The 17,989-nt window shown below is 38.2% G+C and overlaps 2 protein-coding genes across 3 annotated transcripts in view; one reads left to right on the top strand and one right to left on the bottom strand.

Moving 5' to 3' along the window:
• The window catches only part of TXNDC16 (thioredoxin domain containing 16), an 88,580-nt gene extending 80,823 nt beyond the window's left edge, over positions 1 to 7,757 (bottom strand). Inside the window, exon 1 of one of the 2 annotated variants that reach the window (XM_076004025.1) lies at positions 7,428 to 7,757. The gene's annotated coding sequence lies outside the window, so the exon portion shown is untranslated. The remainder of the gene's footprint in view (positions 1 to 7,427) is intronic. The other variant, XM_076004024.1, reaches the window with a different exon arrangement.
• Positions 7,758 to 8,209: 452 nt separating this feature from the next.
• The window catches only part of GPR137C (G protein-coupled receptor 137C), a 63,741-nt gene continuing 53,961 nt past the window's right edge, over positions 8,210 to 17,989 (top strand). The window contains exon 1 of the mRNA XM_012757954.3: positions 8,210 to 8,710. Within this exon, the coding sequence (XP_012613408.1) occupies positions 8,267 to 8,710 (444 nt within the window). The 5' untranslated portion in view covers positions 8,210 to 8,266. The remainder of the gene's footprint in view (positions 8,711 to 17,989) is intronic.

The following is a 17,989-nucleotide window of genomic DNA, read 5'->3' as shown; positions in this document are numbered from 1 at the left end:
AGTCAAGAGTTCAAAATCTCAAAGCAAAATGAGGAGTGAGAACTGTGAGAGGTATATAAAAATGTAATTTTAATGATATAATTAAGGGGTATCCTTGACATTAAAATTGATTATACATTATAACCATTTTAAACCAGCCTATTTTAAAACCACTTTATATTAATGGGGATATTTTAAAATAGGTCATCCACTATTTTCTTTATATCCTGGAGAGAAATGCATGCATTTCCAAGACTAAGGGAATAACTACATAACATTCATTACTATCTATGGAGTAACTATAACCTAATTAAACTGTAAAACATGAAGTGAAAACACAAATGAAAAATTCAAGGATAAAATATCATTTTCCCTGGCCTTCCGGTTACAATTCAATTATTTTAACACACTAATGTCCCTAGAATGCATTTTGTAGCACTGAAAGGTCTAACTGCACATCTAATGCTTAAATATTTTCCCACACATCTTCTATCCCATTAGATGAATGAGATTATGTATGTGAAAGTACTAGTACTGTGCTTTCATCAATTAGAGACATTGGTGATCATTCTTACAGACATTTAGAGATAGGAACTCAGTAGCAATCTCTGGTTTGTTCCATCTTTGATAAGATTTGATTATTTTAAAAATTATTTAAAGCAGAGAATACAGCATGGATCAGTTAGAAATAGAATTTATGTCTTCATAATAAAATAAACATCAAAAAATTATTTAACCAAAACCATAACCACAGTTGAGAGGATGGAGAGACAGAAAATAAGGGAGCATGCAGTGGGATGGGAAAAAGAATGAATGAACTAAATCTTTATCTTTCCCAAGACCAAAAACCAAGTTTACTGGCAATAAGAAGGTCAAAGCCAAAACAAACAGTGAGCAGTTGAAAGTAACTGTCTCTAAGGAAGAAGAAGAAATGGGGATAGGGGTGGGGGTGGGAGGAAGATTCCAAGGGGACTTTTAAAGCCTATAAGAGTCAGAACCATCTGACTCTTCAAATATGGTACCTTTTTCACTTTGATTTAAAAAGAAAAACTATTACTAGTATATAATCAAATCTTCCATACTACTCATATTAATCCAATCTACCCTGTGGGACCTTAGAACAGTGGACATTTCCCATGCATGGAAACTATTAATAAATCGCATTTGCCAGAGACAAACTGTCCTCATAAAAACATCTTTAAACTAAAGGGAAGGGAATGTGGGCAAGGAAAAAGAATATGAGTGAAAAGAGACTGAAAATAAAGATACAGAAGGTGCTTGGTGACTTTCTCCCCCCCAACCCCCAGTGATTAGAAAAGGGAATAAAAAACAATACTTAATCCTTCAAAAATCTAAATATCAGAACAAAGTGATGAGTTCCTTGGGAGAAATGTGACCTTATTACCTTGGTGTGGCAGTTCATTAGTATGGTTCCAGTTCTCCACTGAAGTATAAGGTAAGATAACACGTAAGGATTGTCCACTCCCCACCTTCTGGTGAAATTATTTATGGCCACCATGCAACTTACTCCGGCCAATAAAGAGCAAAAGTGGCATATTTCTCTTTTAGGACACAGTTTTAACAGCTAGCATATGATACGTCATGCTTTAGTCTTCTGTCACATCAACAGAAATGTTCGAATGGTGGCTGTTCTGTCAGCATGACCACAGTGCAGAGAACCCCCATCTAATGTGTATACCAGCTCCTTAAGAGCATGTGACATAAGGAAGAAATAAACCCTGTTTTCTGCCACTGAGATTTGAGGAGTTATTTTTGTAGCATAAGCCAGTCTATCTTTTTTTTTTTTTTTTTTTTTGAGACAGAGTCTCACTTTTTTTGTTGCCCAGGCTAGAGTGAGTGCCATGGCGTCAGCCTAGCTCACAGCAACCTCAAACTCCTGGGCTCGAGCGATCCTCCTGCCTCAGCCTCCCGAGTAGCTGGGACTACAGGCATGCACCACCATGCCCGGCTAATTTTTTTTTTTTGTATATATACTTTTAGTTGGTCAATTAATTTCTTTCTATTTTTAGTAGAGACGGGGTCTCACTCAGGCTGGTTTCGAACTCCCAACCTTGAGCTATCCGCCCGCCTCGGCCTCCCAGAGTGCTAAGATTACAGGAGTGAGCCACCGCACCCGGCCAAGCCAGTCTATCTTAACTGGTATACAAATTAGAAGTGAAATACCGCCTTAACAAAAACCCCAAAATACTGGCTTGGGGCCAACCAGCACCAAAGTGTTCTGGGCCTACTCAAGGAAATATTTTTCAGGGACTAGAGATCAACAAGTGATCCACAGTTAGAAGTTAAAAGATTTGATAAAACTGCCACTACAATAACTTGGAGGTGACATGCACCTAATAAAATTATAATGAACCTGTACCTAGGTTTCTGTGGCTAATGAACTTATTTATAGCCCTTAAAGAAGAGGTTGGAAGATTAGTACTGTGTGATGGCTGGCTGCGTTTAACAAGGTATTAAAACAAAGATACTCAGACAAGAACCACCATACAGGAGACTAGATGTTCAAAACTTAAAACAATCCACCCTTCTATGGTCACCAAGCAAGCTGACAAAACTGCTCAGTCATGGAAAGAGGCCACATTCTCCAAAGCCAACTTCAGATGTGGCCAAGGATAAAAATAGAAGGACCTATTACAGGACAAAGACTAGAACCATGGAGAACTATGCTCTAGGGCACATGCAGAGTAAGAACTATTTGTTACTGGTCTACGATACTGAGATAAATACAAAATTTGAATGTAAATGTTTAGAAGCTTTTCTAGCAATTTCATACAGTAATTTTCTGGCTTTTTTTTAACTGTCAAAACATTTATTGCAAAATGGAATCTTAGAACAAAGGAAAACAAAGAAAAGTTCACATCAAAATGAAATGTATGACACCAATTTGGATTTCTGAATACATTGTGGACTTTGTACTGGAATATCAACTATTAAATTTGTAGCTGAATAGTCTTACCACACAAGAGTAAAATTTAATCTTCCATACAAACATTATACAAGATATTTGGCATAGTACTTCCTCAGAATAACAATGCAATAGAATAACTGAGAAAAAGTTTTTGTTAAATAATAATAAAGTAATAATGTCATCTATTCAAAGCTCACAAAGAATATATTTTCTATTATTTAGTATAAAAATTTTAAAAGAGCGCAAAAGCAAAATATGTGCAGTATATCATATCTGACATTAAAAGATATAGTGCTCTGCACACAATATAAAATAATTAATGTAGGTGCTTGAAACTCTAGTTCTGAAGTAAATAATCACATGTCAGAAAGCTCCTCACTAGAGGAGTGCAAATGAAGTTGGAGTCTGAGGAAACAGGGCTAGTCCTCTAGATTTCTTGATAGACACTCATTTTTTTAATCACAGAAATGCTGCATCTAGAGCTGTCAAGCAATGCTACAATTGAAAGAAGAGATTCTTCTCTCCGGCAGTACTTAAAATCTAAACAGGAAAACAGTCTTACTCAAAAGCAGCAAAAGGTGCCTAATTATAGAAAAATTATGCTCTACTATACACCAGGTTAAGACTGCTACTTTTGAAAGGCTGCAACAAGTCTAGTGTAACACATTTTTTTAAAAATCAGCATTTAACTCAAAATAAGTTTTAAAGTTGTCTTTCATAAACTCCTACCACCCTAATGAGAACTCTGAAAAATAAAGTTATGCACACAGTAGTGCTATGAGAAGTCATTCTAGATCTCTCCTAAACCCTCCCCATCCCCAATTCCTTGATTTTTAATGAGGATCATTAAGGTGTGAATACCTCAGCTAGTGTTAAACTATAATTAATTTTTATCATGTTTACTAAATATTCAAATTAAATTGGAGTTGTGTGTGTTTTTAAACTGGCCTAGAGAACCCAGGGAACAGAACTAGAGCCCTAACACCAACTGCCCAGAGAGATTTCAACTATAGATTACTAAAGTCTAGAGTCTGATATGTGTCTTCCATTCTTCCCCTCTCCAAATGGGAACACTTATGGTTATCTGCCTCACCACTACCCTATGTATTCAACAGAGGTGGGAGACATAACTTATGTTTAGACCAGTAAAGAGACTACCACTACTGGGCATCACTGAACTTTAACACAGTGACTGGACAGGATTTTTGGATGATCTCCACTGGGAAGAGTAAAGGATGAACTACATGTAGGAAGGAGAATATCTGTTGACAAGGGTAGCTTTTCAAATGTTTCTAGTTCTCCACACGTTAAAATTATATTTCCTTGAGTCAGGTATGGCCATGACTTGATTTGGCCAATGAAATGTACAAAGTGGCATATATGTAAATTCTGGAGGTTTTTAAGAGTTAATATGCATATGTCATGAATCATGACATACCTTCCCTCTACTATGATGACTGATAACACTCAAAATAAGGCCTTTTCTGTCAGCTCATGTCCCAGAAAAAGAACAAGACAGGACAAAGCTCCCAGATGACTCACTGTGAACATAAAATAAACTTTGTTGTTTTAAACTCTCTTTACTGTGATAATAATACCAAAACTCTCAAAGTTTTGGTATTATTATCACAGTAAAAATCAGCCCAGTCTTGTTGGTATACTTGGTCTTAGTAATAAGTGACAAGAGAGTAACCTGAACACAAAGTACATATCCTAGATTTTAAAGCTAGATATTTCCAAGAATTCCCAGGAAATTGACCCAACTCCACTGCAGGAAGATTTTAAAAGGGAAGATAACTCTTTAAAAGGCAACTGACTGTTAGGTTTGCCATGACTTAATTTGGCCAATGAAATGTGCAAAGTGATACATGTAACTTCTAGAATTTTTAGAAGTCAGTACACATGTGTCATAAATCATGATACACTTTCCTTTTGCTGTTACCACAACAGATGTCAATACCAAAAGAAGGGAAAAGTCATAGGCAAATGTTTGCCAATACTACACATATACAACTCCCAACTATGTATAGACTTTCATTCTTTGGCCCAAGGAGGGGCCCTCAATTCTTCAGTATAATGCTGCTGTCAGCATGGATCAGTGTTGGCATATAAGATATAACTTCTGTCTCATCCCTAAACTCTAAACAAGTGTGTATGCCCAGGTCATTTCAATAATAGAAAGAGTGACATGTAACTAAGGACAAATACAAGAGGGTAACAAGCACTGTAAAATGGGTCAGTGAGGCTATGGTTCAAAAAGGGCTAAAGCTTATAAATGAAATGCTAAAGGCATTTCATTTTGGTGCATTTTGTGTTTTCATTTCTGGTGCATTTTGTTCGGCACCAGAATATTTAAGAAAGGCCCCAAAGAGCATCAAGGAGGAAATGCTTCAAGAGGAAAACAATGATCTTCCTGTTAGTAAGGAGACAGTGTGAGGATTTGCATTTATGTGTTCCTTAGGCAGGTGGAACAGCTGGTAGCCCTCTTTAGCTAGAGCAATCCCATTTTGAGATTGGGTACTGTTTATATTATAGTAATACTTGGCAAACAATTCTCTGCTTTTACATGTTTGAAAGACTCCTGTGCTAGAGCAATCTGCCCTCTCAGAACAATATTCAACTTCTGTGCATTTGGACACATTTAAATTTTAGAATATCTGGCAGCAAGCTTTTCTAGGAGAACCTTGGTTAGTTTCCCCTTTATAGGCCTAAAATTCCTTTATAAATAACCATAAAATTAATGGCTATCCCTCTCAGGAGAAAGAGAAATTAACAACTATAACTATTAAATAAATTGTATCAAGACTGTGGGCAGTATTCTCTGGAAAAAGACACATTTTATATTTTGCAACAAATGGAGCATATAATGCTTACAAAGTTCTTGTAACAACATTCTGTCTAAAGTTAGCTTACTTGGAGTTTAATGCTGCTACTGAAGAATAGAACCTGCTCACTGAACCAGCCTAAAATAAAATGTTGATTAGATCTCAACACAGTTCATTAATTAAGACTTAAAGGAGACATCAAAAGGAATCAACATCTCTCCACTTTGTAGCCTCTTCAAAACGTTTGGGGGGAAAATTCTCTATCTGTACTCTCCACACTCATCCCCCACAAAGAAAGGGAGAAAGGAGGAGGCTATCCAGACTTGCTCTGACACTTGGGGGGAGTCTCACAAGCAAAGACCTAAAATTAGTATGGGCACTATTCCGATGTTTACCACTACTTTAAGTAGAGAGTATAGGAGAAAAAGAAAAACCCTGTTAGGGTAAAAGTCTATTCTTAAGTGCTTAAGCACATAACCACAGTTGTCACGAGCTCACTGCTGTCACGAGCACTTTGTCCCATAGAGAACTGTGCACTGCCCTAACCACATTCTCCAAGAATCCATGAGGTGAAGTTCTTAAGTTTCAATAAACATGAGATCCTTCTCCAAAGCACAGATGTTGGTCTGTTAACTTCTTACAAAAAGCTGTACCTTCCTGTACACTGCACTCCTCTGCTGAATGTTTCATCTGAGGAATGTCCACTTAACAGTGCCAGGCTTGTACATTTATCACAGTTTGTCAGCACACCTATAAAGAACTCAAAGCACACCAGCGTCTGGTGCCTAGGTGAACTACTGTTTCAGAATCTGGAGTACAAAATAGACTTTAAAGTTCCCTGCAAAACACTTAACTAGGAAAAAAGGCAAAGCACAGGACAAAGGATGGTGAGGCAGGAAAGGCTGGGTCTCGATTGCTCCAGTAAATGTAGCATTGTCTTTTCACAAGGATACTGAATTTGTAATGTGCCGTACATTCTAAGGATAACACAAATTATTTCCTCTTAATCTTGCACTACTTTTCTCATTTTATTACCAAATACAAAAAAAAAAAAGCCAACAAATGTTATGTCAGGCCTAATATAGGTTAGGAGATCTGTTTATTCCTGGATTATTTACAGCGGCAACGTAACAGCATTTATTTTCTCTCAGCCCCAGGAATAGCGCCACCATCTACCATATAGAACACTAAAGGCTTCCATACATGTGGAATTTATGGAACACGGGCTATTCTACTCCCTCTCGAGACAATCAAAGACTTACAGGTCTGTTTCTGCCTTTTCCCCCAAACTTACGCACAGACCATGTTTCCAAATTCTAAGTTTCAAAGAAACCCTACTCACAGATCGCTTGGACACCCATCTGATAATAATACCATTCTTCCCTTAAGGGACATTTCCCTAGGGAGGGTCTTTGACTTAAGAGCCTCGGTTTACCCGTGGCCTCATTCCATCCCCTAGCCCTAGAAAGGGCTCATGTTGTTTCCCACCGCTCTCGAAGCGAAAAAAGAAGCAAGCAGAATGCTCCATCAGAAAGGTCCAGGTGAGGCCGCTTTGGGGACCCAAAGGCGGGGCGAGCTACACGCCAGAGCTCGGCTGTGCAGCCTCAGCTAGAGGAAAGCCGCTTGGACTGAATCCCCCTTTCTGCAGGCAGACACCACAGCCCCAAGCCTCAAGGATCCGCGCCGCCACCTACCTGCCCGAGACCTGCGGGCAGGGACCCGGGCGGTCCTTGAGGCCGCACGGCCGACGGTTCCCGCCGCCAAACCACGGAGAAGGATGCAGAAGGCGGGGCCGCGCCGGGCTAGCCAGGCAGCCGGGAACCGCTTCGCCGACCTGCGAGAGCCTGGCGCGCCTGCTCCCGGCGCCTGAGGCCGCCACCTGCACAGCGGACTCGGCCTCCTGGGCAAAAAACAACCCGCAAGGCTCCTCCTTCTCCTCGTGCTCCCTACGTGAGGGAATCTCCAACCAACGGGAAGCGCAGGGGGCAGAGCCAGAGCCGCCCCTGGTGACAGAGGAGTGCCGAGTCCTCCCGCCGGCGCGAACGGGCGGTGCAATCGCTGGGCCAATCAGCAACGTGGGTGGGCAGTGGAGGGAGGGAAAAAGCAGAGAAAGCGGGTACCCAATCAGATCTCGGGGTCTCCGAGCGACTGGTTCTGCGACCAGTGGCCTTCCGAGCACGGCGCTCAGGGGGCATGCCCGCCTGAGCCAATCGGCGCGAGCCCACAGTGCGGAGCGAGCGCCTCAAATGCTCGGGTTTCTCAGCTGATTGTCTCCAGCCGAGAGTTGTTTTTTGCAGCTACGGAGCCGAGCCGCAGCAGGAGGAGCCGAGACCCTCGGGGGGTGGGGGGAAGAGGAGGCGGGGTCGGGGGGAGCCGCGGCCGCTCTGCGCGGGACTCCGGGTCCCGTCACGGCGCTTCCTGGGGTTGGAGGCTGGGGTGGGTGGGGGGTAAGGGGACAGTCCTCCCCCTCGACGGCGGCTCTGAGTCCGGCCCCTTCCTTCCCGCGCTCCCTCGCCCATCCCCTAACCCCCTCATGAGGGTGTCGGTGCCGGGTCCAGCGGCCGCTGCCGCCCCCGCGGCCGGCCGCGAGCCCTCGACGCCCGGCGGGGGCGACGGAGGTGGAGGCGCCGTCGCTGCTGCCTCAGGCGCCGCGGTGCCGGGCTCCGTGCAGTTGGCGCTGAGCGTCCTGCACGCCGTGCTCTACGCCGCGCTCTTCGCCTTTGCCTACCTGCAGCTGTGGCGGCTGCTCTTGTACCGCGAACGGCGGCTGAGTTACCAGAGCCTCTGCCTCTTCCTCTGTCTCCTGTGGGCAGCGCTCAGGACCACCCTCTTCTCCGCCGCCTTCTCGCTCAGCGGCTCCTTGCCCCTGCTCCGGCCGCCCGCTCACCTGCACTTCTTCCCCCACTGGCTGCTCTACTGCTTCCCCTCCTGTCTCCAGTTCTCCACGCTCTGTCTCCTCAACCTCTACCTGGCGGAGGTAAGGCGGGAGGACCAGCATGCGGGGCCCGGGCGGGTGAGCGGGCCGCCCGGATCAACTCCCGCTGAGGACTGGCCGGGAGTGGGGGGTGGGTGGGCATGAGGGGCGGACTCGAGACCAGCATGGGGAAACTGAGGCATGCCTGGAGTGTGCGCGTTTTCGTCCTAAACTTAAGCAGCTGATTGACTCGGTTCCTGAGGTAATTGGGGGGGGGGGAGAGTAAGTGAGAATGTGTGTGTTCTGTCAACTTAAAACAGCAAGACAACCCTTTGTTCGGTGTTCTGGCCTTCTAAGGTAAGGTGTTGGTGGCACCAACAAAGTGGCATCGCAAGAAGTAGCAGCCCCGGTACCTCTGCCGAAGCTGGACTGTGTTGAGGGAGGTTGGATGCTGAGGTAGCAGCAGCTCTGCTGAAGCTGGACTGCTGCCAGCCATTACGTCACCAGGCAGAGAGCTGTTCCTCTGCTATTGTTGCTGCGTTTCTTTTATTAGAAGCTTATATTCCCTCTTGCATCTCCTTTCCTGTGGCTCGATAAGCCTCACACAAATTCCGTTTGATAGTACCCCAGCAGGGTTAATGATCAATAACCAATGCTGAGGTTCAGTGTAAGGACCTCCATAAAGCCCTTAATGTTTGTCCCAGTTGCTTCATGCTTTGGAGATTTATTCTACCTCTCATAGCATAGTCTTTTTTAGAGCTAATTAAGAGAGAAAATACTAGCTTAACCTGTGCCCATTGCGGAAACAAATCACACTGCTTTTGCAATAACTTGCTTAATATCTGGAACCTAATCACACCCCCTTTCTCTTTTATGGGGAATTGCTGGTAGGATTGCATTGTTCTGCAGCGCTTAGGTATTTGACCCATTTCAAACAGGTTTGGGAGTGTAAGGTTGTCAGTCATGTGTGTCAGCTTGTGGTATTTAAGCCACAGTATTTTGAGAATTGCCCCCCAAATTTTCCCCTCCCCCCAAAAGAAAAGCTTGAGGAAGGGAGGAAACAAGGTGACATCATATGCTTAATACTGACTAATATAGAACAATATTGGTCTATGCAGCTAATCCTCTCAAAGGCTATTGGAGGTGATGAGAATTAATGTAGTTCCACGCAAAAGTAAAAAAAATTTGAGGCAGATTGTTTATATTTCCTGCATAAACCAACTCTTTTCTCTTTTAATAAATAGGAAGTAGAATGCATAATTTTAAAATCACAGTCATAATTCTGCTATTTAGCACACTAAAAGACAATAGTTGAAATATTAATAGTAACAAAACTAATTTAACTTTAATTCTTTTCTTTCTCCATCCTTTGGGAGCCTAAACAATACAATGACAAAAATCCAAACAGTAAGAAGCAGAAATAAAAAGCGTGGATAATCATAAATCAGATAATCATTCCATCCATAGTCACATCACTTATTTGAGGATGTTCTGATCTTCTAGTTGTTTAAGCTATTATAACACTTCTGTCCTTTATGGTTAAACTGATACATTGTATTCTTCCTGCCACCATTTTTGAATGTTAGTGACTTGTCATCACTGAAGCCTTACTCTAGCTTCAGATATAGTAGTTAATTTTTCTGAAAGTGACTAGCAATCTTTATGCCTTGAACATAGGCCTTGATCACTTGGTTTTCCCTGTACACTTAAAAAATAATTTTAATGATTCTCTGTAAAATAGTTGGTAGATATTTCATAAAGTGGATAAACATTCTTTTTACTTCTTGAGGTATAACACACCATAAAGTGCACAATCTTAAATATACAGCTAAATGGAATTTTACATATATATGCTCATGTTACCACCACCCAGATTAAGATGGAAAGAATTTTCAGTGTCCCACAAGATTTCCTTGTACCCTCTCCCAGTTAGTATCTCTCACCTGGAGGTAAACAAAGTGGGTATTTTTCTATCACAATAGAAAAAAAATCTATATGTAAACTTGAAATTCTATTTTTCTATCACAATAGAAAAAAATCTATATGTAAGCTTGAAATTCTAAAAGTATGCTTCTACAGCATAAAATACACAAAGTATCTAGATTGGATCTTCAGACTTTTGATTGCTAATATTCCAAACTAGTGAGGAAGAATTTAAAGTCTAAAAGTCTTCCTGTTAAATGAATCTTTTGTTTGTGTGTTATTTTTAAAAAGCAATAAAACTCTATTAACCTAGAAAATATAATTTGGAAAGAAGCTAGGCTAAAGCTTTTTCCTTTTGCAGTGTCTTCTAAAATGGGTGTGGATTGTTTGTCTATCCTTGTCTTTTTATACTCAAACTAACAATTTTAGGATACATACCTGTACTTAAGAGAACAAATTTTTGACTTTTTGGAAAACCTGTTTAAAAAGAGAGAGCTTAACCAGAAATTGTTTCCTTATTCCTTATAAAAAAATCCATAGGAAGCTGAATTTAATAGTATTAGAATTCAAATTCTCAGTTCCAGGCAACTAGAAACATACTTCCCTTGATCATTCTGAATTAATGAAGCTTTTCCTAGTAAGTTTTTCATATTATAGCAAAGTGGTAGGAAAAGTCTATATAGTGACAAATATTAATACAAGACTTACTTGATATTTAATTTTTTAAACCAAAAGCTCCTATATCTTTTTTAAATAGTTGTGCTACTTGATTACTAACTTATTCTGTCTTTACTGCCTGTCATATTCAATACCAATTCCATTTTACTTTTGACCTGTTTAAAGCATTTGTTGATCTGTCCCTCACTAATTAAAAGTAATTTTAAAGACTTAGTTATAAAGAACCACAGATCAATATAAAAATAGTCTGTAAAGTATTACTACTTTGAACACATTTTGGTGGGTGTTCTAAAACTCATTATGTTTTTGAAAAGTTAAGAACTGCCTAAACCACTGTCTTCTGGTGACTACAGTTGAATGGAATTGAGATAAGGGAAAGTAGCTTTTTCTCAAACAATTAGGCATCTCAGCTTCTCATATTTAACCTCCTAGAAGCAGATAGTTGAGGAGAAGAAAAAACCTGCACACTAATCTTAAAAGCACATATACTGAACTTTTTCTGGCAGGATCAGTAGAACATGAACTTTTCCAGACAAGGGTTCACTCTCCTGTACTTCTACCAGAGGAGACTTCAGTCTTTAAAACTGATGCTATCCACCATCAGAACATGTAGAAGGACTTAAAATGAAAGTTGGTAGTATACCATCTCTGGAGTGTTATGATACGTGCCAGAATCAATGAGTTCATCTTTGACATATTGACATTTTTTCCTTTTATTTGTAATATGGGTGCCAGTTGCTTAATCAGGATAAAATACAGTGACTTAATCACAATGCCAAAACAGCTAGGAAAATTAAATTCAAAATCTTAACTCTTACATCCATGGATGCTATTATTGTCCCTACTAGTGGATGTATTTTTCTAAATATTGATGGCACTTGAAATAACATGCAATTCAACTTACAGGTACATTCATTTTGTTCTGTGATTTCCTACCAAAGTATTTTCACTACATAAAATGAAAATTCCTTGAGAATAAGTTATTTTATCATAAAAAATTATTTTATAATATTTTTAATCTGATAACTAGAACAGTGGAGATTATATTATTGAATGATAATATAAAAGATCTAGAAAATATTTAGCCTTCTAACATGTGGAGGTTAATTTTATTTTGATGGACATTTGAGGTAAATTATGTACTGTCTAGAATCTTTTCTGCCTAAAAGATTCCATATAATATAGAGTTTTGCTTAACAAAACTATTTTTATGTCATGGCAAATGGCCCATAGTAATTAGGGCTTTGCTAATTTGGATTCAACAATTCTACATAGAAAAGTCTGTAAAACAAGTTTCATATCATGAGTCAGTTACTATTTACTGGAAATAGTGGTTTAGTGCAATGTTTGACTTTTATCCATAACTGTGATTATAAACTGTTTTTATCTGAATCTACTAAACGGTGTTTTATTTGCTAACTTGATCTTATTTTTCCTGAGACTATCTGTGAGGCCAGAGTTTCATATACATATCTATGGCAGAAGACATCTGTTATATTTTATGAATTTAATATTTTCAAAGCACCTTAGACATTTATCTTCACAACTACCATGAAATATGTAAAAGAGGGGTGAGATTTGTCCAAGGTTACATGGCTAATATGTATCAGATATGAGACTACTGTATAGCTCAAGTGTTATAAAATCTTGTCAGGTAATCTCTTCCTATACCATGAACTTTCCTGGATACCATCACTTCTTTGCTTATTATTTAGTCCTCCTCTAACATGCTTTCCCATTTTTACACTGTTTCAAACCTTTTCCACTGTCTAGAAAACCTTTTATTCTCCCTTCATCCATAGCATATGACTCTTACCTCCTATTTTAATTAATAAATTTACTTATTTTTAGAGACGGGTTCCTGCTCTGTTGCCCAGGCTGAAGTGCGGCAGTCTCAAACTCCTGGGTTCAAATGATCCTCCCAGCTCAGCCTCCCAGAGTAGCTGGGATTACAGGCATGAACCATCATGCCTAATTTACCTCCCAGTTTAAACAAGTGTAGAAGCTAGAGCCATCTGGCTGACCAGAGATTCAGAGAAATGCATAACAATGCTGCAGAGAGTATTTAATCTTTTTCAATGCATGATTGAACAGGTAAGTAAGGAAATTGCTCAAAGGCCAGAAACTACAAAAAAAGCAAATGTGGAATGATAAAATACCACAGATGTTTGACTTGGGAGTGAGAGTAGGTATCAGCTGCTTCCTGCTAGCCTACCATCCAGATTTTAATTTTATGTATTGGAGGTGTAGGGAGGTGATATTGCAGGCTGTGCCTTTTGGTGAGGTCTAATTGAAGACCTCATCCCCTCCAGCATAATACCAGAATCATTAAAGTGTACACCTTCAGTGGGTAAAGTAGGAAAATAAGCAAGTCCTCAGAGGTTGATAGTAGGATTTGTGACTGTCTCTGCCTTGGCTCTGGGTGAAGAGTGTACACAGTGGGAAAAGAAAAATCTTCCCTGAGAATACACAACAAGCTTGTTCTCACACAGTTTAAAGCCTAAGTTCACATCAGTTCTATGATTGTAGGATGGGGAGGTCGGGAGATCCAACCTGAAATGTAAAGTTATCCTTGCCTGATTGTAAGCTCAAGCTCCTGGAGGGAGCAATGCAAATCATCTGTGGAAGATGTTCTTTAAAACTAGCATCTTGACAAATAAAATTCCAAGGAACATGACTCAAAATTAATAATTACTGGCAATCTTACCTACAAAAATTACAGATATCAGAATTATCAAATGCATAGTATGAAATAATTATTCACTTATATAAATTAAGAAATTAAACACTTGAAATATAAAACTCAAAATTGACTGACACATTTGGAAATAATCATGTTTTTATTTGTAGAGATAAGGTCTCTCTTTGTTGCCCAGGCTGTCTTAAACTCCTGGCCTCAGGTGATCCTCATGCTTTGTTTGGCCAGGCATGAGGATCACTTGAGGTGGCTGGGATTATCGGTATCAGCCACAATGGCTGGCCGATAATCATTTTTAAAAATGAAAAAGAAGTGAAATGGATGGTTAAACAGATTCAATAGTTAGAAAGAAATTAGTGAACTAGAAGATCTCATAAAAAAAATCACCCAGAAAGATAACCCATTGATTATATTTTAAATCTTTTAAGAGAGAATTAGGAATGAACAGGTCTAACATATATCTAATTGAAATTTTCGAGAAGTTATTCAAAGGGATAATGACTGAAAGTTTACCCTAATTTATAAAAGACAGCAAGTTTCAGGATCAGAAAGCCTAGCTAATCCAAGGCAGGCTTTATAAAAATGAACACAGAGCAAAACTTCAGAACACCAAAGAGAAAATATTTTTAAAGCAACTAGACAAAAGATATTACAAAAGAATAAAAAGTGTGTTGGTGTTCAAAACTAAAGAGTCGAGGAGACAGTAAACATCTTCAGAATGATGAAACAAAGTAACCTGAAACCTAAGATTCTTCCCATAATGAAACTGCCAACAATAAGGGTGAAATAAAAGCATGTGGAGACAAAAACAGTGTGTTACTAATTGATTCTCACAAAAAGAAGATCTAAAGAATAGGTCTTAGAAAGGTCTAAAATACAGGGAGAAATGGTGAGCAAAGAAAAACGTTACATAAGTTGGTAAATCTAAACAAGATATATGTATGAAACAATTTCTAATTTATAGGAATAAAAAAATTGAGATAACCAAAATCCTGTACAATAGCACATAAATAAGGAAGCCAAAATAACGGATAAAGCATTGTAAGGTCCTAGTGTCATTTGGAGGAGTAAACATCATAAGGTGATAGTGTTTGGTTAAACTTTAGGTTGAATATACCTTTCAAAAGAAAAGCAAAAGTATATCACTTTCAAACTATGAGAGGGAAATGAAAATGGTGGTAGGATGAGAGTAGCGCTTGTCCACAACATGGTAACAACAACAAAAAAACACCTTGAGAAAGATCAGATTAATACAGTATGAAAATTAAAAAATAATTCCAGTCAGTCATGACCTTAATACTCTAGCATAAAGAAAATGTGTCATACTTAATTTTGAAAGAAATTCAGCTATATTCTATTTACAAGAGACACTCTTAATACAAGTAAAGGGTAAAAGTATAGGAAAATGAAATATTGTGCCATGTTAACCAAAAGAAAACAAAAATTAATAGAACTTCAAAGAGAAAACCTAATGTTTTATTGAAAATGTTAACATCATTGATCAAGGAAATATGGATGTAGATCAATATGGAAATACTAAAATATGAACCATATATAGAACACAGTAAAAGTATACCCAAGAGCAGGGTATATCTTTTTTAAATTTAACATTTGGAACATTTTAGAAATTGACCACATACTGGAGCATTAAAGCAACACTCAACAAATTAGAGGTAATCAGACATAATGACTGAGAGCATAACTCAACCACTTACCAGCTATTAGATCTTGGGCAAGTGACTAAACTTCTTTGTACCTGTGAACTTCTCTGTGCCCATAACCCTATTTCTAAAACTATGGGTAATAATGTCTACCCCATAGGATTATTGTGAGAACTGAATGATACCAAAATCAGATGAAAGCTCTATGAAAAATAATTACAAATATTTCTTATGAACATAGATGCAAAAATCTTTGGCAAATCTCAAATAATATATTAAAAGGATATTACATCATGACCAAATAAGTTTTATGTTAAGAAATATATTCAGAAATCAATGTAATAAACTTGCTGTTGTAATATTTGCTGTGTAAAGGAGAAGAAAATCATATGATCATCTCAGACACAAAAAATTTTGCAAAATTAAACAGCCATAGATGGTTTTTAAAAAACTTTTGGCAAGAGAAAAATGAGGAACTTCCTCAATCTGATTAAAAGCATCTACAAAAATCTACAGCCAATTTTATGTTAATACTTAATGATGAAAAGTTGAAAGCTTATTTCCTAGGACAAAGTACTTCAACATTGTGCTGGAGGTCCTAGCCATTGCAATAAGGCAAGGAAAAAGGTTTAAAAATTAGAAGTAAAATTGTCTACTTGTAGGTGACATGATTGCTAAAGTCAAAAATCCTACATGAATCTACAAAAAACTACAAGAATAAATGAATTTAACAAGCTTGCAGGATATAACTTTTATATTCTAGCAGAAAACAATTGGAAAATGAAATATAAAAATGATTGTACTTACAATAGTGCAAAAATTAAGATATTTAGGAATAAATGTAATAAAAGATGTGTAATACCTCTACAATGAAAACTAATAAATGTAGAAATTAAAGAAAGGCCTAAGTAAATGGAAAAATATACTCAGAAAGACTCATTATTTTTAAGATGTCACTTCTCCCCCAATTTGACCTATACATTCAATGTATTTCCTATTAAATTCTTCACAGGTTTTTTGATAGCAATTGCCAAGATGATTTTAAAATATATGTGGAAATACTAAGCTGAAATAATTTTGTAAAAGAAGAACAAATCACACTACTTGATTTCAAGACTTGCAAAGTTACCATAATCAAGACAGTGTAATATGGGGGGGAGGGGGAGGAAATAGACATATACATCCATGGAGCAGAATAGAAAATCCAGAATTAGACCCACATTTATATAGTCAACTGGATTTTTTACAGAAATACCAAGGTAATTTAGTGGGGAAAAGAGAGTTTTGTCAACAAAAGGTGTTAGAATAATTGGGTATTCATATAGAGAAAAATGAACATTGATTCTTATACTATAAAGTCTACTTAATATAGATCCTGGACCTAACTGTAAAAGCTAAAATTTGTAGAAGGAAACAGGATAAATCTTTGTTTTCTTACAGAAGATAAAGATTTCTTAGGAAACAAAAAAGCATGAACCAAAATTGACAAATGAGACTATAAAAATTAAAAACTTTTATATTTTGCAAGACAAATATTGAAAAAGCAACCCACAGACAGGGAGAAAATATTTACAACACATATATCTGGCAAAGTACATGTATCCAGAATATATGAGGAGCTCTTAGAACTCAATAATGAAGTCTAATAAAAATGGACAAAAGATTCGAACAGACACTTCACAAAAGAAGATACATGCGTGGCCAAAAAGCACACAAAAAGATGCTCAAGACTACTATCAGGAAAATGAAAATTATAATCACAATGGGTTACCACTAAGCATCAGCTATCAAGACTAAAAAGGACTGACCATACCAACTACTGGCAAATATATGGATTAATTGGAACTCTTACACTGATGCTAGTAATATAAAGCTTACATTTTGGGAACAGTTTAGCAGTTTTAAAAAAGTAAAACATAAACCCATCATAAAATCTAACCATTATAGGAGCCAGATGTGGTAGTGTGCACCTGTCATCCCAGTGTACTCTGGAGGCTGAGCCAGGAGGATCACTTGAAGTGGAAGTTGGAGATCAGCCTGGGCAGCATAGCAAGACCATGTCTCAAAAAAAGAAAAATAACAAAAACTTATGAAAAAATCTACCCATTGTAATCTTATATATTTACTCAAATGAAAGCATGTCTTCACACAAAAACTTGAATATGAATGTTCATAATACCTCTAATCACAATAGCCCAAAACTGAAATTAACCCCAATATTCATCATAAGTGGATAAATAAAATATGGTAGGTATATCCATAGAAAGGAACACTACTCAGCAGTTAAAAAAAGGGACAAACTGACACAACAACATGGATGAATCTAAAAATCAATATGCTGAATAAAAAGAAGCCAGACAAATACTAGCTCACAGAGTATCA

Source organism: Microcebus murinus, chromosome 6, assembly GCF_040939455.1.
Source record: "Microcebus murinus isolate Inina chromosome 6, M.murinus_Inina_mat1.0, whole genome shotgun sequence".
Lineage (NCBI taxonomy): Eukaryota > Metazoa > Chordata > Mammalia > Primates > Cheirogaleidae > Microcebus > Microcebus murinus.
This window is presented reverse-complemented; position numbering and strand designations above follow the sequence as displayed.